Here is a 27,182-nt window from a genome sequence, read left to right on the forward strand (position 1 = left end):
TAAGATTTTAATATAGTGGAATATACACAGTAATTATTATGTAATAGATATAGACAAAGAGCTTGCTATTGTTAGATTTCATTTTATTTTAGCTTTTATTGGGTCGATTGATTCAATTAAGAATTTTTGAGCTTCTAAACTAAAAAATACCAACAGTATACAGATCCCTTGCATTATCTCTAGAATAGATTTCTTATATTTCAAACAAAAAATAGTAATAACATGTAGGATAAGGAAAATGAACTTAAGTCTGTGGGAATATATTTTCTATTTTTAATTTTGTTATGTTTTTTTGAATGGATAGTATTTTAGCCTTTTTAAAGTAAATATTTATTGGAATATAGTAGCAGTATGAAACAATTATCGAATATATTTTAAGAGCTACACTTACTCCAACGAAGAAGCACCAGTAATAATGTCCACCAATTCATTGGTAATAACAGCTTGTCTGGTTCTGTTGTATAGAATAGAGTATCTGTTAATCATATCACCAGCATTCTTGGAAGCGTTATCCATAGCGTTTCTTCTGGCAGAAATTTCAGCAGCGTAACCTTCAGACATAGCAGTCATAATTTGGTTTGCTAGAGTGTATTCAAACAAGTCACTAGAAACTTGGTTGTCAGAGTCAATTTCGAATTGGGAGTAACGTGGAGACTTCTCAATGGTTTCGGTGTTAAAAACAGGCTTGCTTTTTGGTTCGAAAGAAAGAGAACTTATTGGGTCATTGTAGTAAATGGAAATCTTTGGGTAAGCACCGGCATTCAATTCGTTCAAAATCTTGTCAGCGATTAGACTGGATTCCTCGAAAGTTGGGGCCTCCTTTCCTACACCGTTAATTGAGAATTTTAGGTTTTCAGGATGACTTCTCAACAATTGTGTCTTGATTTTATCACCGATAGCAACAACATCGGCAGTTGGGGCCTCGGCCAAGTGTCTTCTGACAGCTTTAGCTAATTGGGAGTGAATAGCACCACAAAGACCCTTGTCAGAAGTGATAGCAATAACCAACTCCTTTGGGGACTCAACGTCTTCTAGAGCCTTAGTTTCAGCATTCTTGTAAAATTGCTTGTCGGTCTCATCCATCTTCTTGGCTGCAATTTTGGCTCTTTCAGCCTTACTCAATCTAGTAGAAGCAACAATCTTCATGGTTTTTGTGATCTTTTCGATATTCTTAATGGACTTTAGTCTCATTTCAACTTCTTTTAGAGTAGCATAGTTTCTGGTAGAAACCCAAGCAGCTGATCTGCTGCTGTTAACTAGAGTTCTGGAAAACATTATTTTAGTTTCTTATTCTTCTTTGTGTTTTTTCCGAATATTTAACTTGTTATTTTCTTAAAACTCCCACTTGATAGTTTTTATGTTTGTTATTTCTTAAAATCCTATCAGTATGGCTAGAAACAAAAAAAACGTTTACTGTTTAACAATTCTACCACCTTTTGATGAGAATTAAGTTATATAAAAAATCAACTGAATTTTAAAACAAATATAATATGTAAATACCAAGTTATTATCTAGTAATAGAAAAATACAACATCAAGAAAAACCTCTTGTGGTATTGGATTAAGTTACACTTTCCCTCCCTTTCCTTAGGACGAATAACTTGGTTAATTGGAAGGGCCTTACAGAAAGCAAAACAAAATTTCAAAATAACATAACTAAATCAATCTGCATACAGGCTTTTCTATTCAACTATAAAAAGGCCCTCCACCCGTTTTCTGTGGGTTTGAACTGGTAATAAAAATTTGTATCTTTCTCTCTACAGCGGTTTCTTCACAAACATCATTGTTGTTCATACTCGGATGAAGTATTTTGGACATGGGCTACCTCGTTTTCTTTGCACGTGATCACTCCTAGCGAGAACTTCTTCCTGCGTTCTGCGGTGTATTCTAAGACCTGCATAATTTCTAGCTTTTGATTGGATGTGTATCACGTGAATAGAACACTGGTATAGTGGAACATAGTTACTAAGTAAAAAACAAAATCAGTTAGTGACAAGCGGTAAGCTATGTATATAATATCATTACAAATTTTATATTACAAGAATTCGTTCAGTGAAATAGGTATTACGAACACTGAGCACAAATAGTTATAGGCGCGTATTCGTATGAAAGCTACAACAAGTATTTCATATATTCTGTTGTTAGTAGTCAAGTATAATATTAAATCTCCGCTTAAAAAATAATAATCTGATCTTCTGCAATTTAACTATGTTGGGCTCGACATGAAAGTGAGGGGTGGGAATTATACGAACTTAAATTGTAGTAAGTCAGAATATTAATTGAACGAAGGGATTTTCATATTCCAAAAATTAAATTCGGCGTCCCTTGCCTTATCTTTATCGCTAAAACAAATAGCTTAGGATATGGCTTTAAGGTACAACCGAAATAATATATTAAATTAAGGAGAGGATAATTGATATAGTCAACTAAAAAAAAAATCAAAGTGTATATAGGATAGAATTATATTATCTTCCACATTCGCTTTGAAAACATAGTTTAAAACCAATTAGCTCAACCCAATTTCTTGATCTGTATTATGGGTAGTAACAACCCCATGCAACGAGAACAACACAAAAAGAAAAGTACATATTTATTCCATTCCTAACATACCACATATTAATATTTGGGATTAGACCTTGATAAAAATATGTGATAGCATTTGATCCAGTAAATGAATTTTTTTGTATTTTTTTTTACTTAGAAAAAAAAAAACATGTGAGATTCTGACAACCTTATGTTCCTGACCTTTCTATATTGCGTTGAGAAAGAGATAAACCCTATTAATTGAATAGATATCATTCAATACAAGAGAATAAAAAAAGAATAAAAGGCTACTGACTAAAATTCACAAAATGTATCAAAATTCACTAAACGCATACATTTACCAACCTCATGAAATCATTAATAATACAACTACTACTACTAAAGATTTTGTGATACTGGTTTAAGAAGATCAAAGAATGATGCCGTCAGAACCCTATTAATTATTTGCTGTCACCAGGCGTTTCTATAGTCAAAGAAATAAGCAATTAAGAATTGGTCAACATAAAAATTTTATTAACTGGTTGTTCTGTCATACCTATCCATTCAGAATATCTGTATGGTTATAGCTCTAACAAAAAATCAAAGCTAACCCATTAGCCGCCGGATTAATAACAAAAATTAATAAACAAGATACTTGTCTAATGAGTGATTTAAATAACCAATAAACTTTACGTTAGCTATTTAACACTCCTAAAATGCAATTTGCTATAACCCAGATAAGAAAGCCTTTAAGTAAAAGTCTCCCGCGTAGGTAATATGACAGCCAATCAATAATCAGTAGCAATTCATGAATAACAAACTATTAGCATAATTGCATGAAAAGAACGACGCTTTTTTATAGCTATGAAATAATTATTGAAGAATGCTTGAACTAAAGCCCAATGACTGCCAATATTCAAAATCAATTTCATCAGACTAACAAAAGGCGTTCCATTCAAACATGCTAGAAGGTAGTGCTACTCAACAAATGACAAATATAAATTCATAGCGGTTCTTGAAGTATATATCACCAACGAGTCTAAGAGATGATTATGGTAAAAATATTACTTCGTTAAGTAATATTCGCCGTTATCAGTCCTCTCATTCAATTTAAAGGTGATAATAAATTCAGCGACGGAGCATAGTTAGTAATTGACCTTCTTGAATACACTAGAATTCTAAATACTGCCTCCCAAATAAAATAATTATCATGATTCAAGAAATTATAATCATGACAAATATTCTTGTTAAGCTAATATAAAGAATGGAAATGGGTACTGTGGGGTCTGGGTGCTGAATGGCTCTTCAATGATGTCAACATGTCATGACATAATTGTCTTTCAATACAATTCAAGTCATAACAGAGTCATTGTCAAATCCGATTAAGTACTAAATGATCACCAGATTATCCTTGGTCCTAGCTAGAGCCTTTACTGCATTCAACTTCATAACATATCTGGATAATCACATTTTATCAAGTTCTAGACTTAATAGTTATGTGAAAGCAATTATCACCAATATTTGTGAATTTATTGCGAGAAACTGTCATTGAAAGCAAAAAGAAAACAAACCAATTAGTCAAGATAATCGGATAGCATCATATAAAAACATGAAACAGAAGTGACTATTGAAAAGCCAACGAGCCATGGATCAAAATAAATGTTAGTTAGGATGCACCAATAAATTGTAATATTTAACTATGTTCATATGATTTTAAGTTGATAAAATAAAACCATTTAACCTAAAGGAAAAATATAATTTAATTGTTGCAATAGTAAGTTTCTTCTCAGTCGCTTAATCTGATGACATTTTTACTATGGATATAAAATTACTAATACATGTAGTATGTTTTGAAAAGTGTTTCTCTATAGAAGTTCTCTTGTTTACCGAGAAAAAAAGGTATAAAAATAGTCTAATACAGGTGAAGTAAATTTTGCTGTTGAAATAGAGAACAAGTAATACATAATAGAAAATCTTCTAAATATAAAAGTAAAATAGAAATGATAAACTACATTTGCTCTATATTTGCAATCGTTATTATTAATTTGCAATCTACTTGTAATGTTTAAGTAAAAATACCTCATATATAAGGATGAAATACACCAAACTACATTTTAAAAAGAATCAACATTATTTAATAAGCCTCATTTTCCAACATGGAGATAGTGTTAATTACTTATTCTTCCTTAAAGTTTATAGTAATGTTGACGACTATACATGTTGGTAATGACAATGATCATATTGGCTGTCTATGAAAGACCTAAATAGCAATATAATCACGTGGTGGTTATTAGAAGTCATCAAGCACCCATTATTTGATGCTCACTTACGAAAAGTAGTTCTCGATATATGAAATTTTTTTTATTTTTTTTAGTTATTGATAGCTTTCAAGTAGCAGCATTATGGTCTTGTATAAAAAGAAGGGTCTAATCCCACTTTCTTCTTCTTCATAAGTTCTACTCTGTTAATGGTTTTATACCATTAATCAATAAGATACTAATACTGAATATGTTCAGATAGAGAATCATATCTGTGTCATTTGTTATACAGTTTTTACTTTCTCTTAAGTATAAGAGATATAAAAATAGTCGTAACTAAATGATCACGATATTTAATATTTTTTTTATATAGTTTAAACCAGTATCATTGGCTGTCTGCTCTACTCCTACTTGCGGGTCGGTCTCATTTAATCTGGGAGAATAAAAATAAAGAAAGACTTCAAGTTCAGTGGTAATTCCCTTTTTATTTTCTATAATAAAAATAACCCGTGGTTCCTTTCCACTCTACAGTCATTCAAACATATTACTTAAAAAGATCTACTCTCTTATCTCTTGTAGCTGTTAGTATGAAAATAATAAACTTTCTATGACTTCTTCTAATTGAAATACGGGTGCGCATATTACAATTGACTCTAGAATTTCAAAGAGAATGGATGATGGTAACATGCAGAATCTCTTGCATTACTCATCGATAAATTCCAAAGTATTTCTTTACTTCGCACTGCACTCCACTTCGGGTGATCGAAATTGTGAGTAACTCTGTAAAGGGAGAAAACGCAAACCGGCATCCCATTTCTTGGGAAGGGGTAGTGGGATGGCTCTTCAATATTTCATATAAAAGAAATGTTAAAATAGAGTATTTTGATATACTCTTACTATATTCAGATTCATTGTAGAACTTAGGTACTATTTTCTTGAATTATAAAATAATCAGATAGTACAAAGGTTTTATAGGATATATAAACTTCAAACATGTCAGAAAAGGAAACTACTCAAAATCCATTAATATTTGCACCAGAAACGTATCAATATGATAAACTGACACTTACAGAAGGTCAATTGAGAAAAGATCCAATTGAACAGTTTCTAGTATGGTTTGAAGAGGCTAAAAACGATCCCAGAGAAACTTTACCAGAATCAATCACATTCTCTTCGGCAGAACTGCCTAGTGGTAGAGTATCCTCTCGTGTGTTGTTATTCAAAGAATTAGACCACAGAGGTTTCACTATTTACTCGAATTGGAAGACCTCTGGGAAAGCCCATGACATAGCCACTAATCCAAATGTTGCAATTAATTTCTTTTGGAGAGACCTTCAAAGACAAGTACGTGTTGAAGGGTTCTCTGAACATGTTAACCGTGAAACTTCTGAAAGATACTTTAAAACCAGGCCTCGTGGTTCCAAGATTGGGGCCTGGTCCAGCCCACAATCCACTGTGTTAAGAGATAGAGAAGAATTAGAAGAGTATGTTAAGAACAACGAGGAAAGGTTTAAGGACGCAGAAGATGTGCCTTGCCCAGATTACTGGGGCGGTCTAAGAGTTGTGCCATTGCGTATTGAGTTCTGGCAAGGTAGACCAAGTCGTCTTCATGATAGATTCGTCTACGAGAGACCATCAGAAAATGACCCTTGGACTGTAGTAAGAATCGCACCATGAAAATGTTTACTGTCATTTCATAGCTTATGGTAAATCTATATAGAGAGAGCTAAAATTCCCAAAATATTTATTAATTAATTTTTGGTCATTTTAATTAGACATTCCCACCGCATATCTCATCAGATTTATGCTAACGCTTTGAAGACGCTAGGTAAACCTTTAAAATTGCTTTTTTTTATACGCTGTATTGATTTTTTTTTTTTTTTTTTTTGGTTAGGTTAGGGATCGATTTACTGCGGATCATTCTAAGACTTGGAAAATTTTCAAAGCTCATCTCATTAATGTTCAACCCTTTCACTTAATGATTTATTTTATATAAAGAAGAAATTTTCTATAACATCCCAGATACTGGATTAATTCTCATCCATTTGTTGTGGAAGTCTACTATATTTATTTTTATTCATCTCAATTTAAGATTTGAATACAAGGAAAGATTCTTACCACAAACAGTACAATAAGAACAATGAGTAAGACATCAGTCAATGATTCTGCTACTGACAAGCAGCAATTAAATCAGTTTGAACAGCACTACTTCACCTCTTATGACCATTTTGGTATCCATGAGGAAATGTTGCAAGATACAGTGCGTACTTTATCTTACCGTAATGCTATAATCCAAAACAAGGACATGTTCAAGGACAAGGTGGTCCTTGATGTCGGTTGTGGTACCGGTATTCTATCTATGTTTGCTGCTAAGAATGGTGCTAAACACGTCATTGGTGTTGATATGTCTAGCATCATTGAAATGGCTAAGCAATTGGTCGAGTTGAATGGTTTCTCTGACAAAATCACATTACTGAGAGGTAAGCTAGAGGATGTTGAGTTGCCATTCCCAAAAGTAGATATCATTATTTCTGAATGGATGGGTTACTTTTTGCTCTATGAGTCCATGTTGGACACTGTTCTATATGCTAGAGACCGTTATTTGGTTGAAGGTGGTTTGATCTTCCCAGATAAATGTTCTATTCATTTAGCTGGTCTTGAAGATTCACAATACAAAGACGAAAAGATCAACTACTGGCATGATGTTTACGGCTTTGACTACTCTCCTTTCATCCCACTAATCATGAAGGAGCCAATTGTTGACACTGTTGAAAGAAATGCTGTCAACACTACTCGAAGCCAGTTGATTGAATTCGACTTAAACACCGTTACAATCGAAGATCTAGCTTTCAAAGCCAAGTTTAAGGTGCAAGCTAAGAGACAAGATGTTATCAGTGGTGTTATCACTTGGTTCGACATTGAGTTCCCAGCTCCTAAGGGCCAAAAGCCAGTCACTTTCTCTACTGGTGCCCACGCTGCATACACCCACTGGAAACAAACAGTGTTCTATTTCCCAGATGATTTGGACTGTGAAACTAATGATGAACTAGAAGGTGAAATTGTTTGTACTCCAAACAACCAGAATAGAAGAGATTTAGACATCGTATTGTCCTACAACTTCAAGCCTGTTGGTATTGACGCCAAAGAAAGAGCTAAAAAGAACCAAGCTACTTACATCATGCATTAAAGCAATAAGAGGTTGACTTATATCTCTCGAAAAGAGAATTCGGTTAAAACGAGCTAAACTTAAACTCTTTTACGTTTACTATATTCCTTTATTATAAGATTTTTTTTATTTTCATCTTATTACATTCTCTTCCCCTTAGACATAATTTCTATTTTTTTTATTTTTATACTACATTTGGAGCTGTACATTATCAAAAAACTCTACTGATTTTTTATTCAATTCATTGCAAGTGCAACCTAAATAGAACCACTTTTTTGGATATCTTCTTTTTTTTTTTGCCTTTCTTTCATTTCTATAGATTTTATAATTGTATTAATATAAGATATTTGATATATGAACTTCCCCTTCTACGTTTTGTGGATTTAACCATTTAATTGATTAAGCTCGTACTGGTTAAAGGTCATCGGAACATGTGAAAAAAAAAAAATCATAACAAGGAAACTGAAAAATTTTGGAAAAACTGAAAAAAAAAAATTCCATAAAAAAATAAAGTTACGAAAAAATGATGATATCTGCCAATTCTCTGTCTTATATTAATTTTATTGTATAACGTTATATCAATACAAAGGACCTGAGCAATAATATATATTAATATTTGCCTATTGCCATCTCTTCAAGGTGTCCTATAAGTTACTCTAGTTCTGGAAGTTTTTTGAAGGCCACGCAATATAAGGTTCATATTTAAGATATAAATAATCTAAAAACATGGCAAAGAAAAGTGGATCCAAAAAGAGTAGTTCCAAAAAGGTGGAAACCAATGTTAATTCGCCGGTTGGTCAGACCACCGTAGCTAAAACTGAAAGCAGAAAATATAACTTTCTAATAAGAACCATATGGACATTCATTATGATCGGTGGGTTTTTTGCAGTCCTAGCCTCTGGTCACATTTGGTGTGTATTTTTAGTCCTATTGTGTCAAATTGCCGTATTTATGGAATGTATTGCTGTGACAAGCGGTTCTAGCAGAGAGAAAAACCTACCGTTAACTAAAACCCTAAATTGGTATTTTTTGATTACTACAATTTACTATCTCGAAGGTTCTTCTCTTTTCAGATTCATTGAACCAGCTTTCTACAGATACCCAATATTGAGAGTCATTGTTGACAATCATAAATTCATTTGTTACTGCTTCTACGTGTTCGGTGTTGTTCTATTCGTTTGCAGTCTAAGAAAGGGACATCTAAAATTCCAATTTGCTTCTTTATGTATCACACATATGGTTATGTTGTTTGTTGTTGCTCAAGCGTACCTAGTTACTAAAAACATTCTGAATGGTTTATTCTGGTTCCTGTTGCCTTGTGGTCTCGTTATTGTGAACGATATATTTGCATACTTATGTGGTATTACCTTAGGTCGCACAAAGCTGATTGCTATATCGCCAAAAAAGACCCTTGAGGGTTTCTTGGGTGCTTGGTTCTTTACTGCTTTGGCTAGTATTATCTTAACCAGACTGTTGTCTCCATACATGTACCTAACTTGTCCTGTTAAAGACCTGAATACAAACTTTTTCTCTAACTTGACATGTGATCTTAACTCTGTATTTCTCAAACAAGATTACAAAACGCCTCCATTCATCTCTGAAAGATACGGTATCGACGTAATTACCGTTAAGCCAATTTATTTCCACGCTTTAAATTTGGCTACCTTTGCATCTTTAGTTGCACCATTTGGTGGGTTTTTCGCATCTGGTTTGAAGAGAGCATTCAAGGTTAAGGACTTTGGTCAAACAATTCCAGGACATGGTGGTATCACTGATAGAATTGATTGTCAAATTCTAATGGGATCTTTTACATACCTATACTACAACACTTTTGTGAGCGAACGTGGAATTACTGTTGATAGTATTATCTCTGCCATTCTAATCAATTTAGATGAAAGACAAATCGTCGAGGTTCTTCTCAGATTAAGTAAAAAACTGTATGAGCATGAATTATTAAATAAAAAAGAATTCAAAACGATTGGAGACGTTTATTCCAAGTGTGTTGAAAGGCTCTGAATTTGAGAAGCTAATTGGACTTTTAAATTATTATTTTTGTTCTCAACCCTGTAGATTAATGAAAAACAATTAAACAATTAATCGGATCTTGAGTTGTTCTTTAGGACCTGAATTAATTTATGATTAAGGAAAAAAATAAAAAAAATAAAAAATAAAAAAAAAATATGAAATTTTTAATGAAATAAATATGTACAACCATTTTTCTTTGTATTTATTTTTCAATTGTAAATAAGATGTCATAACATAAATATTAAGATACATAGTGATGAAACTACTAGGCAAGAAAGTAATAGGCATGAAGTATTTGTCAGGAAACCTTTTTTTTTATTACTATGAAATTTACAGTTAACATCTCTCGAATAACATCTCTCGAATGCAATTTTATACTTCTGACAACCAATATATACTAGGAGTAAAATCAGAATTATAATATATGACGGTTTAATTAAACACGTAGAATTCTAATAGAGAATTGAGAATTTTTGGTAAATTATAACCTAGCATATACACTATTCCTTAAATGATTCGAAGAGTACAACTGAAAAAAAGAATGTGGCATTTGATCAAGAAATATTAAATAAAAGAAAATCGAAAAAATCAAAAAAAAAAATTGCAACAATAAAAATAACATTAAAATAGAATAAAAATAAATCGGTAGAAATGAATATTTGGGTCATGCACGACATGGCTATGGTTTATCTGAAAAAATGGTCATGAAATTTCAAAGATAGATGAGAGGATTGTGAAAAAAAATAAGGGCAAAAATAGTACAGATGTTAAAAAAATAATTCAACTTTGGTTTCGTTTATTAGTTTTTGTTATTTCTAATGAGTAAGCTTTCTTTCGTTAAAGGTGTAGCTTAATATCAGACATGTGATTGTCAGGATTATGTATCCAATGACTTCCCATCTGATAATTGTAGTTTGAGTAGGTTCGCTAATCCAATCGCTGATACCCATAAATATGATACAACCTAGATTTAGTGTTGTAATATACTCCGGTGCGGCATTTCTGTTCAATAGCAGAAGTGAAATTAGGAATGGTATTACACCAAATACAATCCCAAACATGGAGGATAGCCAGAATGCCTTGTCACTGTATAATATGGAAACAGTCTCGCTAGATGTAGGAATTGTTGGTAAAAATGGAAATAGCACGAACATACCAATCAAACCGATAAAAGACAAGTGAGTACATTGCCTTACAAAGCTGTTGGCCGAGTATGAAGACTTTCTTTGATTAATTTGATTAATCAAAGAGTTAGATACAGAAGATTGCGGTAACTCTTTAGAAATAGCACTATTTAGGTGAGATTTCTTACCAAACCAACGATTCCATAGAACAGCAAAAGGGCCAATAGTTAGATTACCGAGACCGCACAATAAAGAACTCTTCAATCTATCGAATAGGAAAGGATCAGAAAGTTCACCTGTATCTTTATTAATAGATAGTTTCCCTGACAGCATGTCACAAGTAGCCTTAGTGTATGAAACAATCAGAATGCCGATCAAAGCAGTCAACATAATAAGGAAGTTTCTAAAAACGTTTTGTCTTCTAGAGAGTCCGCAAACACCATATAATAAAGTAACAATCTCGAAGATGGCAATGTTCTGAATTAAGGCTACATCGAAGGCAGGAGACATTGATAGAGCCAGATTGTACGTGACAATAGCGATCATTAACAAAAAGGTCAACACCAGTAACTTCATGAAGTAGGAGAAATTTCTCCATGAGACAATTTTGGATTCGGCATCCAGTTGACGTTGGTAGTACTCCAATAACATCCTGTTAGCATTTCTGTGTTCAGGGTTCTGATCATTCTCGACAATAGTGGCCAGATCAAGCTCTTCAGCAGGATTTGTAGTTTGCCTCAACTCTTTCCACAATTTGGCCAGGGGCATCAAAAACGTCCATGATGCAAAATAGATAAATGTTAGATAGAACGTCAAGATATGTGTACTAGTCCCAGTAGTTGGGGTGTCTGCACTGTAAGCAGAAGCCTCTAATGACGCGTTGGAGGCAGCTGCCTTCCGCGATTGTATAGTAGATATACATTTCGTCTGTATCACATACCCAAGAACACCAGTAAACCAAAGTAAAGTATTAGACATTTTTAAATTGTTATTTTTTTTTTTTGTATTTGTTGCTCCTGTATCGTTTACTTCACAATAACACAAACTTATATTGCAGTTTTTATTCTCTTCTTTTAAAATAACTTTCTGTTTATCTTCCCCGAGTATAGAATAAGGGATTATAGGGTTTTTTTTTTAGTTGTTATATTATATTTTTTTTATTTATTTCAGGGATTCCTTCTTTATTAGTTTATATTTGTAACCTTTTGTTTAGTCTTAAATAATGGTACAATATCAGATAGTGCCCTTAGAGTTTTTCATATATATCATCATTCCCAGTTTATATATATTTAAAGGCTTATATAAAGAAAAGCGGGTGAGAGAGAAAGAGCGAGAGTGATGCTAATTTTTTTATCTCTCTCTCTCTCTTCCTACTTTTTTTTGTTGTTTTTTGTTGTTTTTTTTGTTGTTCGTCAACTGCGTAATTTTTTCGCTTCAATGAAGTTTTTTCCTGTCTCCCTGACTGAGGTCTCTTCTTTGACTTCACTAGATGGTTTTCCCTTCCCACGTTAAAAAAAAAGAAAGAGATGCCCCTCCTACGTTCTTTTCTGGAGAGCGTGTGAACTATATTGTCTTACGTTCTTCTGCGGCTTTCATTCACCCCCTCCTCATTATTATATATCCATCTCTTATATGTCGCGTGAGTTCCTTGTTCCCCCAGCCTCTTTTTTTTTTTATTTTCCAGTAATTTCTTTTTTTCTCTGAGCTCACCATGTTTCCGTGTGTGCCTCTCTCTTTCTCTCTCTCTCTCTCTCTCTTCTTCTTCTTCGTTTTAGTACTCCAATACAAACTCCGGGTAAACACTGTTCCTTTTGACTGGGTAGTTAAAAAAAATTTCGAGGAAGGGCAGAACATTCGCGCGTGGCAGCCCAATTACCATACAGTAATTTCTTTTCATCACCTCATTCCGTTTAGAAAGTGGCGGGTCCGTTGCTACGTTACTACGTATGCAGTGATATATTACTGGTTTTAACGCTGATAAACAAGTTTATAGCAGCTATAAATGGAAAAGAAGAGACTTGTTTTTATTTTTTATTTATCGTATATATATTCATGAAAGATATTTACATGTCATTGTTTTATTTGTTGTTTTTCTTCTAGCTCAGTAAGAATATATCCATATTTTTTTTAATTGCTCTGTTAGAAAAAATCCTTTCTTTTTCATCTATTTCTGAAGGAAAGAGAACCATGAGTTTTTAGCCTTCTCACGTTCAGACTCGGGCATATATGCTTGTACTTGTTGTAGTATTCTCTCTACACCTGTCTTTTCATCGTAGTTTCTCCCTAGAGCGTCGATAAAGTTTCCTTCAGGGTCCATTAAGTAGAAGAAGATGGAGTGGTCGACCAGGTAATCCTGTCCCGGTTTAACATTTGGGGGTGTAGAAAAGTAGACACGGTACTGTTTGCACGCGTGTTTCACCTGGTCAAAGGTACCCGTGAGTCCAATGATCCCTTCGTGGAAGTCGCTCAGATATTTCCTTAACACCTCTGGTGAGTCACGTGCGGGATCACAAGTTATGAAGATTGGTTGTAACTTGACGTTGTGTTTCTTGTCTAAGGTGTCTAACCATTCTCCAAGCTTATCTAATTCATCTGGACAGATATCTGGACAGTGGCTGAAGCCGAAATAGATAATGCTGAATTTACCCTTGAGATTATCCTGGTTGAATTCATTACCGTCAACATCAACAAGCGTAAATGGACCTCCGAGAGATGGCTTACCATACCCACGGTTAGCCTCAGCCTCCTTACGTGCCTCTAACTTTTTCTTTTCATTGGAAAAGATGTAATAAGATACTCCTCCAACTAACAAAAATAGTGCAATGGCTTTACCAGTAGAGAATTCAATTGAGTTGGTAGCTTCGACTCCACTAGCTTTCCCTTCTGCACCCGGTGGTTTCCCTGTTAATGGCACTCTACTTAACGGCTTCTTATTTCTTATAGTACTAGAAACACTAAAGGACCTAGTTACTACAGCGGATCTCCTGCCAATCGCAGTTCCTCTCAGCAAAGGAGACCTGGTGCTTAGACGAGAAATATTCCTTAACATTGTTTTTAGAAGATTTCCTTTGGCTCCTAACTATTGTTTCTTTATAGTATGTCTTTACTCCGATAATTTTTATATAGATAACCTAATAAAGAATACTGTTTTAGCTAATGATGTCCATGCCAAAAATGTAGACAATGCAAGGTTCTACAAATTCCTGCATAGTTCCGGTTTCTTTGCTCCCAACCTTTCTCTCACCCTTTATCCACCCAACACCTTCCTCCCCACTGAGTTTGTTTGCTTTACGGCTTCATGTGCTAAAATTTTAAGGATTTTTAAGATGATATCATACGAGGTAATCACGAGCGCATTTTTAAATGGTACATATGGAATGGCCAACAATACGTTTATCAAATAACAACAAAATTGCACAGTGTAGAGGAGATTAAATTGCATATTGGTTTTCATTGTTCTGTTTTATCAAACTTCAACTAATTTAAGAAAAAAAAATATAAATAAAAAACTACAAATATCCTAAAAGGGTAACATGATGGGATTTCACAGTAAACAATAAATATAGTTTAAGGGCTTACTTACGTTACTATCGACACCCTACTGTATACTTTAGGTTCCAATGCCTATATGCCGAGTTGAATACTGGATTGATATTTATATTTTTGCGAATAGCGGCCTGTTTTTTCCTACGCCTTTTCTGAGGGATAGTTGTAGTTTATTTACCGATTTCCTAATTAGGAATTTTCTTGAATTCTGATTTTATATATTGAGCAGGTTACGAAATAGTTGATGGATCTTTTTAATCTGAAGGACCTTTATCATGTTGATCCTTATTTCGATTGCAGTTACTTTTAAATAACGAATTCGAAGTTTGTTCCAGTTTAATTTCTATAAAATATTGCTGCTCTTGAAAAATTAGCTTCCTTATTAAGAGACTAAAGGGATTAAGGATCTTTAAGTATACAAACGTAAAAATAAGGACAAATGACGAAGAATCCCTTTATGGTTGATTCGTCTCCCCAAAGACTAACAAGATTTCATACCAATACTAGTGAAGATGACTTAGATAACTCAAGAAATTTTCAAGGTCTGCCACAATCGCCATCAAGAGCTGCACTTAGATACTCCCCTGAAAGACGTTATAGAAATCAATTCTACAGAGACTCAGCTCATAACTCACCAGTAGTTGATAGGTATTCATCTTTTCATCAATCACCAATGAGGCCAACTGAAACCGCAATTCCTATGAGACCATACGAAACTAATAATTATATTTCACCAAACAGATACCCATCTCAGAGCTCTAAATATACCTCTTCAACAGCAACAGCATTATCGTTTCATGATGACCTAAAAGATAAAGATGATATTTCCATGCATACATATGATGATCAGTCAACAATTTTCTCTACCAACACATTCAATGAGACTAAATTCGAATTGAATCACCCAACCCGTCAACCTTATGTGAGGCGTGCAAATTCCGAAATGAAAAGAAGAGACAATGAAGTACCTTTAGCTAAATCAAAGGCAATATTAAAATTAGATAATCCTATTCCTAAGGGGTTATTAGATACGCTTCCTAGAAGAGACTCTCCGGAATTTACCGAAATGAGATATACTGCTTGTACTGTCGAACCTGATGAATTTCTGGCAGAGGGTTATGGCTTGAGATTTGCTGAAATGAATAGAGAATGTCAAATTGCAATTTGTATTACAATGTACAATGAAGACAAATTTGCATTAGCTAGAACTTTGCACTCTATCATGAAAAATGTTGCCCATTTATGTAACCGTGAGAGGTCTTCAGTTTGGGGACCAAATGGTTGGAAAAAAGTGTCTGTCATATTGATAAGTGATGGTAGAACTAAAGTTAACCAAGGTTCTCTAGACTATTTGGCCGCTATAGGTCTTTATCAAGAAGATATGGCAAAGGCTTCCGTTAATGGTGATCCTGTTAAAGCACACATTTTTGAATTGACAACACAAGTTTCAATTAATTCAGACTTAGATTATGAATCACAAGGAATTGTTCCTGTCCAAATGGTATTTTGTTTAAAAGAAGAGAACAAAAAGAAGATTAACTCTCATAGATGGCTCTTCAATGCTTTTTGCCCAGTACTGCAACCAAATATTGTTACATTGGTCGATGTTGGTACTCGTTTGAATACAACTGCTGTTTATCACTTATGGAAGGTATTCGATATGGATTCTAATGTTGCTGGTGCTGCTGGTCAAATAAAAACTATGAAGGGTAAATGGGGTATGAAACTTCTCAATCCATTAGTCGCTTCACAAAATTTCGAGTATAAAATATCTAACATCATGGATAAACCATTAGAGAGTGTTTTTGGTTACATCACCGTTTTGCCTGGTGCTTTGTCCGCTTACAGGTATAGAGCTTTGGAAAATCATAGTGATGGTACTGGCCCTTTGAATTCCTATTTCTTAGGGGAGTCTCAAGAAGGTTCAAGTTATGACGTCTTTACTGCAAACATGTATCTTGCAGAAGATAGAATTTTGTGTTGGGAACTGATTGCAAAGAGAGACGCTAGTTGGGTTTTAAAGTACGTAAAAGAAGCTACTGGTGAAACTGATGTTCCTGAGGATATTCCGGAGTTTATTTCCCAGAGAAGGCGTTGGCTGAACGGTGCAATGTTTGCAGCTTTGTATGCACAACTGCATTTCTTTCAGATTTGGAAAACCAAGCATTCATTTTTAAGAAAGTTGTTCCTACATGTTGAGTTCTTTTACCAATTTGTGCAGATGACATTTTCCTGGTTTTCGATAGCAAACTTTGTGTTAACCTTCTATTATTTAGCTGGTTCCATGAATAGAGTCATTAAGCATGGAGAAGCCTTATTTATATTCTTCAAATATTTGATATTTTGTGATTTGGCGAGCTTGTTTATTATCTCAATGGGTAATAGACCACAAGGTGCTAAGGTATTATTCATTATATCTATGGTCATTTTAACCGTATGTGCTGCTTATTCTTTAATTTGTGGTTTTATATTTGCCGTGAAGGCATTACATTCACACACTGAGCCACATCATATTTTTGTTGATGTTGTTATTTCCCTACTATCGACCTATGGTTCTTATGCCTTCTGTTCATTCATGTACTTGGATCCATGGCATATTTTCAGTTCTTCTATTCAGTATTTCTTGACGCTTCCAGCATTCACGTGCACACTTCAAATTTTTGCCTTCTGTAATACACACGATGTTTCGTGGGGTACTAAAGGCTCGACCCAGGAATCAAAGCAATTGTCAAAGGCTATTGTTGTTCAAGGCCCAGATGGAACACAGATCGTTGAGACTGATTGGCCTCAAGAGGTTGATAAAAAATTCTTAGAAATTAAAAGCCGTTTAAAGGAGGTTGAATATGAGGATACCTATGTCGATGAGTCTCAAAAACGTAATGATTACTATAGAGATATTAGAACTCGTATTGTTATGATTTGGATGCTTTCGAACTTGATTCTAATCATGTCTATTATTCAAGCTTATCCTCCAGAGCGTATCAATAATGGTTATTTGATTTTTATTTTATGGTCAGTTGCTGCTTTAGCTGCATTCCGTGCTGTCGGTTCAATGACATTTTTATTCATGAAATATCTCCGTATGGGTGTCAAATACATCCATATGAGACAAAGAGGTACTGCTAGAAATGTTAACATGAAAGTACCAAAAGTAAATGTGTTCAGAAAAGGAGAACAGCAAGTCTAAAAAATACAAATTCAAAATGAAGTTGAAAAGAATGAGTTTGTTCTACCTATAACGATTACAATAAAAACTAAACTAACACTAATAATTTATATATTATTAATATACCCATAATATATCAACATTAAATTTTAAAAATAATTCAAATTACTTTATCCAACTCCGAACTCTACACGTATGATGTGATTAGCGGTAGGTTGACACTAAAAAAAAGCTATATTTTAAATTTGGTTTCCTAATTGACATCTTCTGATAATTTGATTATTTGAACGTTTCTGGAAATAAGTTGAATAGTTAATAACATTCTTATATTTTGTAATTGTTAATAAAAATATACCTAAAAGATGCTACATGAAGTAGATGGAGAGAATGAGAATGTAACTGATGAGGATAATCAAAAATTCCAAAGCTGTTCAGAGTCATTAAGAAGCACAATTGGAAAAAGAGGTCGAAAAATTTCACTTATAAGATCAGAAAGAATTCTAAGAGAATGTCCAGATGACATTCATTTTTACTCACTTCAAAAAGTTAATAAAAGTAAGAGTACATCTAATAATTTACTAAGGAAAAGAGCTCAATCTATTCCCGAAAATAGCTTTAGTTATTGCTCAAGTACAAAAGATGAAAGTAAATTATCAATTATACATCCCATTAATTCAGTAAGTGATAGAGACAATATGTCATCGAAATCACAGTGTACTCTATCTGATATTAAAAGATTTCATATCGAAGACAGTGATCAGATATCTTTATGGAGATTTTACTGTTTATTAATAACTATTTTTATTCCTTCTTTTCTACTGGAACGTTGTGGTATCACTACTAAACTACAACAGATAGCATGGAGAGAGAAAATAGGTTTGATAAGCGTGATTTGCTGGATTGGCATAATTGTTTGCTATATTTCATTCATATTTTCTAGAACTGCATGTAGTTATTATGTTCCAAAAATAAACACTAAGCATGTTACAGAAAACTTCGTTAGGATACACGGAAGAGCCTATCCATTTAGTACACATGGGATACCTGAAGCCACGCCAATGTTAATTTCCTTTTATGGTCTATTTGCACCTAATTCATACGGTGGCTCTGATGCAACTTTGTTATTTCAGAATGTTAATGGTAATTGCAAGGGCTTATTTAAACCGAAGGAAAATAGCTCTATTCCATATGATAAAGATGGAAATTTGGGATGGTATTTTCCTTGTGTCAAATTTTTTCAGAACTCAACTGAACCTATCAACTTGAATAAATTAAAATACAGTAGAAGTGATTGTCACCTATCTCAGTTTGAAAGAGAATCATACTATTTTTTGGAATACCCTGTAGAAATTTTCTTCTCTTGGGAAGATATTAAGAATTCCAAAAGAAATCTCGTCGTCTATAATGGATTCGTTATTGATCTAGATATATTAAAGTTATTAGACCTCAACGAGCTAGAAATCCCTGTTAAGATACATGAGCTAACAGAATTACCTTTAAAAGGGTACGATATTTCGTTATTATTTACTACTGCAATGGATAAAAAAATAGGAAGATGTTTACTTGATATTGCGAAGGTAGGTAGTCTCGATTCGACTTCTGTTGGTTGTTTAATATCCTATGTTATACTGTATTCGTGTCTAGTTAGTATACTTTCGGTGGTTTTTTTTAAATTTTTTACTGCGTGCTATTTTAGGTGGTGTATTTCTGGCAAGCTAGGTGCAGATGAGCTCAATAACCGCTCAATGGTTAAATTGATGAAAACCATAGAAGATTGGGCAGATGAAGTCGGGAATCCTTCAATATTTAGATATGGTGATTCCACTTTTCATATTCTAAAAAATAAAGTAATTAGTGAAAAGTATGAGAGGCCACCAAATGGCGCTCCATCGTGGACGTATATTATACCTGGCCTTAACAAGCAGAATAATAAAATAGCGCTATTGAGGAGTACTGATGTTGCAGTAAATTTAACACATCATCCAGCTAATTTATTTAATACTAGAACTGGGGCTACAAATTCCTTGATGGATTCCACAGCTGAATGGAAAACAAGGTTGCATCAGGTATTTGCGGAAGGACATTTAGCAAAGTCGTTGGTACATAGTAATATAATTTCACAACCCAAGACTGGAAGAAATGATAAAATATATCCCCTGTTACATACAATCTGCTTTGTCACATGTTATTCAGAAGGAGAAAAGGAAGTTAGAGCTACATTAGACTCGATCTGTACTACTGATTACCCAAATTCTCACAAACTAATAATCATTATTTGTGATGGGATTATAACTGGGAAAAATAATCCAAGATCTACCCCTGAGATAGTTTTAGGTATGATGTGTGAGTTTGTGGAGAATCCTAATGAAGTCATCCCGTTCAATTATGTTGCTGTTGCTACTGGGAGTAGAAGGTTAAATATGGCTAGAGTTTACGCAGGCTTCTACAGATATGATTCTGGAACAGTACCTTCAGAAATTCAAAAGAAAGTACCTGTAGTAACGATTGTAAAGTGTGGAACGGTGGAAGAATTACAAAGCTCTGAAAAACCTGGTAATCGTGGTAAAAGAGATTCTCAAGTAATTTTAATGGCATTGCTTCAGAAAATCACTTATAATGAAAGAATGAATGAATTGGAATATCAAATACTGAAAGCAATATGGCAAATTACAGGTTTAATGGCTAGTATCTACGAGATTGTTCTTACAGTTGACGCAGATACCAGGATATATCCAAACTCCATAACACATATGTGTGCTCAAATGGCAAAAGATAATCGGATAATGGGTCTTTGCGGTGAAACTAAGATAGCTAATAAAATGGAATCATGGGTTACAATGATCCAGATTTTCGAATATTATATCGCCCATCATCAATCGAAGGCCTTTGAATCTGTATTTGGGTCCGTATTATGCTTACCAGGATGTTTTTCAATGTATAGAATAAAAGCGCCAAAAAAAGGAAAAGAAATTTCATGGGTCCCAATTTTAGCGAATCCAGACATTGTCGAGCGGTACTCTACTAACAGTGCCTCAACTTTGCACTCTAAGAACCTTTTATTATTAGGTGAAGACAGATATCTATCCTCATTACTTTTGAGAACTTTTCCCACTCGGAAGCAAATATTTTTACCGAAAGCGGCATGTAAAACAGTAGTCCCTAGCACATTTAGGGTATTATTATCTCAGAGACGAAGATGGATAAATTCCACAATTCACAATCTCTTAGACTTGTTACAATATAATAACCTGTGCGGTACTTTTTGTTTTTCAATGCAATTTGTAGTTGTTTTGGAACTTTTAGGAACAGTATTATTACCATTTGCAATCATAGCAACCTTCTATGTGATAGTATATTCATTTATATCTTCTCCGACTCCTATCTTGACATTAATTTTACTTTTAGTAATATTAGGGCTCCCAGGAGTGTTCATAGTAGTCACAACCTCAAAACTTATCTATGTTATTTGGATGTTTGTCTATTTAATAGCACTTCCTATTTGGAATTTGGTTTTACCGTCGTATGCATTTTGGAAATTTGATGATTTTTCATGGGGTGAAACAAGATTGACTAAAGAAAAAATATTCAAAAATCAAGAAAATAAACGGGATCTGCATGAAAGTACCTCTATTATATTACTCTCTTGGCGCGATCATGCAGTAAAAGAAATGTTTGGTGACTACCAGTCCAATAGAAAGAGGAGATTAACTAAATAAAATAACAAATACTTCGATTGTATTATTTATATGTTGGACACATAGCGGTATGATTGTAATTATGTATGACTATTGTCTTTCCATTTCCATATAAAAAAGTAAAAATATTAAAACTAAAGTGAATTATTAATGCAGAAGTTATAATTAAAATAGCAGTAAGTAACTACAGAGGTATATATTATTAGATGTTTCTATCTGAGATCAAGTGAAATAGTATTTTTATTAATTTTTTTTTTTTTTTTTTTTTAATCCTTAAAAATAAAGTTTAATTTGTAGGTTTATTACCTTTATTTCTTCTGGTTATCTTAGCCACCAATTTCATCATATTCTCTGGTTTCAAGAAGCCAACGCCTCTAACATGGAAGATATAATAGATGGCAACCATGGCAATAATATTGAAACAGATATAAGCCCAGTAAATACCGAAATTTCTCCATAGATAGCTGTAACTTGCACTGATGTGCTTTAGATAGTCATCACCAACACTGTAAATACAATAAGCACATTCAGTTGTAGATTCCGGATCGACGATGTATCCGCTACGAGAAGACAAAAACTTTTCCATATACTGTCCACAAGTTTGTCCACTTGGAGGTTGGAAGTAACTTAACTCTTTCTTTGTACATTTAACTGGTTTGTTATGTAGCAAAATACCAACCAAATTCTGGACAAAGTAAGTGTAAGGAGAGGTCTTCCACATGAAAGTCCAGAAACCAGGCATTAAGCTCACAGGTTGAACGACACCACAGAAAGCAATTAAAAAGGACAAACATAAACCTAGAATAACATTGGCGGATTGAAGGTTTGGTGACATGTATAAAACGCAGAGACCAAAACCAATGTAATATAATTGAAACATAATTGAGTAATTCAAGTAATAAACAGCAGAAGCTGATGCTTCGAAATGGATTCTTAGTGGGAAGTAAGAGGCCACAAAGAAAATTGCAGAGAACAAGAAATGGTATGGAATTTCACTCAAATATTGTGTAATCAATAGTAATGACCAATGGAACATATTAGATTTTGATTCTCTAACCTCAAACAGTTCTCTTGCGGCAATGGCACGAGCTTGAATTTGATTCATAGCTGGAGCAGACAAAATGATAGAAATAAAGGCAGCAAACAGTGTGTTTTGCAAACCGGTATATGATTTACCAGGATTGTAGAAAGTGAAACCAATGTACAAACCACCAACAGTCATTAACATCATTTTAGACATAATGTAGTTCAAGTTTCTCCAGGCAGTCAAACTTGTTCTGATTAGAACATATTTGAATTGGTAAGTGTACGAAGTTGCATACTTTGTAGGTTTACCACCCAATTCAGTGTCATCAGCAGTATTAGATAAATCCTCGATTAACTTATCAACTTGTTGCTCAACATCAGAGAATTCTGGAGAGTTTTTCCAGACTTGATGCCAGTCTTCAGTAACAGCAGCAGTTGCACCGGCACCAATCGCTTCCAAAATGTATTCAGCTGGGTTTTCATGTTCATCACATCTTCTAGCACCATTCCTTTCAAAGTAGTCTAATAAAGTACGGGAGTTTTTACCAATATCACCGAAGTAGACGGTTTGACCACCTTTCTTCAACAACAATAATCTATCAAATTCTTCGAACAAAGTAGCAGAAGGTTGGTGAATGGTACACAAGATAGATTGACCAGCATTGGCTAGCTTTTTCAAAAGTTGGACAATAGCCCAAGAAGATTGAGAGTCCAAACCTGAAGTAGGTTCATCTAAAAACAGCAACAAGTCAGGTTTGGCTACTAATTCGACACCAATAGATAGCTTCTTTCTTTGCTCAACGTTTAAACCTCTACCAACATCACCAACAAGTGCATCAGCGTAAAGTTCCATATCTAAAACCTTGATAATTCTCTCTACATGTTCCATTTTCTCTTCGTCAGGAACGTGTTGTGGACGACGCATACGGGCTGAGAATTGCAGTGACTCACGGACAGTTAATTCAGCGATATGGACATCTTGTTGTTGGACATAACCTGTACGTCTTTCGAAAGAAATATCTATTGGACGACCGTTAACAAGCATATCACCTGTGATGATACCAACATTCCTTTGGGCTAGAGTATTCAATAGAGTAGTCTTACCTGCACCAGATTCACCCATCAAGGCAGTCAAAGTACCAGGTTTACAGAACCCTGAAACGTTATCTAACAATTGACGCATACCACCATCATAAGGAATGGTATAACAAACATTCCTCCAGATAAATACACCTTTGGATTCCAATTCCTCAAAAATTTCCTCTTCAGAGGCGGTCGAACACCCACTCCTGCTAGAGACCTTTTCCTTCATCTCAATGTCCCCAGCATCGACAGAATCTTCTTCATCTTGTTTGATAATGTGTCTATTAGTACCTTTCTTGAAAATCAAAGCATCACCGCCACCTTTAACTGGTCTCTTAATTTCAGTAATTAGAGCTTTTAATCCGATGTAACCTAGTACAAAGGTCCACATAATACCGAAGTTTCTCCATTCATGTTTATATTCATATTCAAACTGAAGTTTCAAATAGTCGTCACCAAGAACCCATGATTGGCCAGGTTTAGAACCAACAAAAGCACAAACTTGGTTATCAGTAGATATATTTTCGTAGCCAGGACCACTTGGAACCAAGGTACCACCACAGTTCATATGTCTACCATGGAATTCTGCAAGCAACATAGATTCGAAGGCATATCTGATTGGTAAAATGTAAGATATCCATTTGAACCATGGATGCATGGATGGAAGTTGAATCATATATGTGGAGTATAGGGAAATGGACATCATAACGATACCAGAAATAGAGTTTGCTTGGGCAATGTTATCACACGCAGCAGCGATCAATTCAAATAAGGCATTGATAGACTCAGAACACATAGTTAAGAATAGATAAACTCTAAAGAAAGATCCAGCCGTTCTGTTTAAGTGAGAAAGGAAATAGATAATAATCAAAAAGCAAGTCATACCAATCATTCTGAATGGGAAATTGGCGATAGTACTACCCAGAGCTTCTGCAGCTGGGTGATATAAGGAGTACATTTTATGCTTTTGTAAAATCGGTCTATGTTCGAAGGACAAATTAGCCAAACCCATAAGGGAGTAGTACAATAGACAAAAATACAAGACACCACCTCTAGAGAAAGCACCAGAAGTTGAAGAAGGGGTATTATAATACAAGGAACCTGAAACTAGGGATTGGATAATAGCAGAACAAATGGTAATAACAGTATAAGCCTTATCACCATACACTCTTTGAAGACCACGTAGAGTACACAGTCTAATCTGTTCCCAAATGGAGACTGTGTAGTATGATTTCTTTTGAGCATGCTTAGATTTTTCCTGCTGCATAGATTGATTGTATAGTTCTTTTGTCTTCTCTGTATCAATCTCTTTCTTGTAAGTTTCAATGTCTTCCAGTAATTGGGCATATTCTGGAGAGTCGTTCCAGTATTTCTCAAATTCTGTAGCAGTTCTTGGAACTTTATTTTCGTAACCTGGTCTTATAATGTGATAACCATTAGGGTCTGTTAGTGCTGTTAAGAATTCAGCAGTTACTTGTCTTGGAGGGCATTCGTAACCCATTCTGTAGAAGTAGTCCTTGGCTTCGTCGATAGGACCCCAGTAGATTTGTCTACCACTGTATAAGACTGTAACTTTGTCGAATGTCTCGTAAATATTTTCAGAAGCTTGGTAGATGGTGACAAAAGCTGTTGATCCCAACAAATTGGTGGTGATACGGATGGCTCTTGCGTATTCCAAAGCGGTGGATGCATCCAAACCTCTGGTTGCATTATCCCAACAGTAGATAGAACCCTTAGTGACTAGAGCTTCAGCGATAGAAACACGCTTTCTTTCACCACCTGAAACACCTCTAACAAAATCGTTACCAACTTTAGTGTGGTAAGTATGTCTTAAACCGAAAATGGTTGCGTGAAGGTCTCTGGTAGAGGCGATATATTCCTCACGAGACACATCGTTGACTCTACGGGAGGGAGTCTTACAGGCAATAGCGAAATCTAGAGTCTGTTGTACAGTTAAGTGAGGGAAGTGGACATCCTGTTCACCGTTGTAGATGACGTCTGCTTTATAATGTTTCATCATTTCTTTCTGAGGGATACCATCGTAAGCGATATCACCGGTTACACCGCCAGCAAATTGGTCGATTTCACCAGCAGTGACTTTCAGGAATGAGGAGCAACCTGCACCTGGTCTTCCGAGCACCAGGACCATTTCACCTGCATTAGCCAAACCGTTGATGTTATTTATAATAGTCTTCATGCCATTAAGGCCGTTAGCTTTATTCCTTCTAGCTTCTCTAATCTTGTTGAATATGGTGTATGGTAGAAAAAGGACGTTACCGAACGTGTCACCTTCCATAGCACTAGAGTCCGAACCACTAGCGGAGACATGTTCCAGGGTGACACCAGCTTTACGCAAGTGAATCCCTTGCTCATCGGCATCTCTGACAAAACTTTTAATAATCCTTTCAGCGTCAAACCTATCACTCTCAGACAACTCACTCAGGTCGATGTTTGCCCCGCTCCTAGAGGTATGTCTGGACAAGACCTCAGCTAGCGACTGAACACGGCCTACCATCTCTGGGGACAACTCACTGTTATGTGACCTTCCTGATCTGTGACTTATACTACTGCGACAATCATCGTCAATCTCATCGCTTCCACCGACTTCATCCTCATGAGATCTCCCAGTCAACACTTTCGTTAGTGCATCAGCTTCTGTTTCTCTTCTCCCGTGCTTCGGTTTCCCTTGGAAGGAAACATCCGATCTAGCAACGGATACTTCTGAAGAAGAACTCATTTATTCAAGAAAGTATTTTTTTTTTTTTTCAAAAGATTAGTGACTTTTTTATTCTTCCCTCTATCTAGTTCTCTAAGATTACCCAATAAAGAAAATAAATTAAAAAGAGCTAAAATACAAAAATAAAAAAAAGGCAAATCCCATTAATTATAAAGTCCTTTATATATATAATTTACAAATATATCGTTTGACGGTAATAAAAGAAAAAAGGAAGAGGAAGTTCCTTTTCCTTTACTTTTATAATAAAGATAGCTTAGAACAGCCTGTACGAATGTTATAATATATAGAATATGGACGAGCACATGGAAAATGGAGAGGCACAAGATGGCCGTAGAAAGAAAAAATTTCCAACTATCAAAACAAATAAATAAATAAACAAAAGAACCCAGTAAAATGATGCAGAAGCAAAACAAAAACAAAGGGTTACCCCAAATAACGTAATTCTAACAGAGAGCAAAAGAGGAAGAAGGGCATTTGGTAATAAGCCACAGTCAAAATGCTGTGGGGGGCGGAGAGAGAGAGAGAGAGAAGCTTTTTTCTATTAGCCCATCTGCAGAAATGCAGGGAGGGAAGGAGTTAACAAATAAGTAGAAAAGACGTATCTGTTAACACCCACGTCAAAGAGAATGAAAATAAAAAAAAATCAAGTTGTAATCATATCTCTCAATACAAGCATGAAAGAGGCGAGCGGTCCGTATTCTATGATGTAGAAGGTAAAGAAAAGGAAAAAAAAAGCTTAACTAGGAACGGGGGGGAGGGAGAGATGAGGGTCGGAATACAAAGTACATTGTAATTGATAACGGGCTTAGAGGGAGGGAGGAAGGAGATTAGTAA

General features: G+C 34.7%; 9 protein-coding genes across 9 annotated transcripts; 5 read left to right on the forward strand and 4 right to left on the reverse strand.

Moving 5' to 3' along the window:
* Positions 1-387: 387 nt before the first annotated feature.
* On the reverse strand, positions 388-1,275 carry ATP3 (F1F0 ATP synthase subunit gamma; the record flags this gene model as incomplete). Its single annotated transcript, XM_071054984.1, has 1 exon — positions 388-1,275. One exon carries the CDS (start codon positions 1,273-1,275, stop codon positions 388-390), a length of 888 nt encoding a protein of 295 aa, XP_070909677.1.
* Positions 1,276-5,773: 4,498 nt separating this feature from the next.
* On the forward strand, positions 5,774-6,457 carry PDX3 (pyridoxamine-phosphate oxidase PDX3; the record flags this gene model as incomplete). Its single annotated transcript, XM_071054985.1, has 1 exon — positions 5,774-6,457. The coding sequence occupies one exon, from the start codon at positions 5,774-5,776 to the stop codon at positions 6,455-6,457; it is 684 nt and encodes a 227-aa protein (XP_070909678.1).
* A 463-nt stretch (positions 6,458-6,920) lies between these two features.
* HMT1 (protein-arginine omega-N methyltransferase HMT1) lies at positions 6,921-7,967 on the forward strand (the record flags this gene model as incomplete). Its single annotated transcript, XM_071054986.1, has 1 exon — positions 6,921-7,967. The coding sequence occupies one exon, from the start codon at positions 6,921-6,923 to the stop codon at positions 7,965-7,967; it is 1,047 nt and encodes a 348-aa protein (XP_070909679.1).
* Positions 7,968-8,672: 705 nt separating this feature from the next.
* CDS1 (phosphatidate cytidylyltransferase) lies at positions 8,673-9,962 on the forward strand (the record flags this gene model as incomplete). The annotated part of the gene is made up of 1 exon (XM_071054987.1): positions 8,673-9,962. One exon carries the CDS (start codon positions 8,673-8,675, stop codon positions 9,960-9,962), a length of 1,290 nt encoding a protein of 429 aa, XP_070909680.1.
* An 824-nt stretch (positions 9,963-10,786) lies between these two features.
* On the reverse strand, positions 10,787-12,073 carry CSG2 (mannosylinositol phosphorylceramide synthase regulatory subunit; the record flags this gene model as incomplete). The annotated part of the gene is made up of 1 exon (XM_071054988.1): positions 10,787-12,073. One exon carries the CDS (start codon positions 12,071-12,073, stop codon positions 10,787-10,789), a length of 1,287 nt encoding a protein of 428 aa, XP_070909681.1.
* Positions 12,074-13,259: 1,186 nt separating this feature from the next.
* On the reverse strand, positions 13,260-14,144 carry SCO1 (Cu-binding protein SCO1; the record flags this gene model as incomplete). The annotated part of the gene is made up of 1 exon (XM_071054989.1): positions 13,260-14,144. One exon carries the CDS (start codon positions 14,142-14,144, stop codon positions 13,260-13,262), a length of 885 nt encoding a protein of 294 aa, XP_070909682.1.
* A 936-nt stretch (positions 14,145-15,080) lies between these two features.
* Positions 15,081-17,828, forward strand: CHS2 (chitin synthase CHS2; the record flags this gene model as incomplete). Its single annotated transcript, XM_071054990.1, has 1 exon — positions 15,081-17,828. One exon carries the CDS (start codon positions 15,081-15,083, stop codon positions 17,826-17,828), a length of 2,748 nt encoding a protein of 915 aa, XP_070909683.1.
* A 341-nt stretch (positions 17,829-18,169) lies between these two features.
* RNJ42_04827 (Chitin synthase 3) lies at positions 18,170-21,523 on the forward strand (the record flags this gene model as incomplete). Its single annotated transcript, XM_071054991.1, has 1 exon — positions 18,170-21,523. The coding sequence occupies one exon, from the start codon at positions 18,170-18,172 to the stop codon at positions 21,521-21,523; it is 3,354 nt and encodes a 1,117-aa protein (XP_070909684.1).
* A 265-nt stretch (positions 21,524-21,788) lies between these two features.
* SNQ2 (ATP-binding cassette transporter SNQ2) lies at positions 21,789-26,348 on the reverse strand (the record flags this gene model as incomplete). The annotated part of the gene is made up of 1 exon (XM_071054992.1): positions 21,789-26,348. The coding sequence occupies one exon, from the start codon at positions 26,346-26,348 to the stop codon at positions 21,789-21,791; it is 4,560 nt and encodes a 1,519-aa protein (XP_070909685.1).
* Between the last annotated feature and the right edge of the window lie 834 nt (positions 26,349-27,182).

Source organism: Nakaseomyces bracarensis (assembly GCF_045282275.1).
Source record: "Nakaseomyces bracarensis strain CBM3 chromosome Unknown Scaff13_0, whole genome shotgun sequence".
Taxonomy (NCBI): domain Eukaryota; kingdom Fungi; phylum Ascomycota; class Saccharomycetes; order Saccharomycetales; family Saccharomycetaceae; genus Nakaseomyces; species Nakaseomyces bracarensis.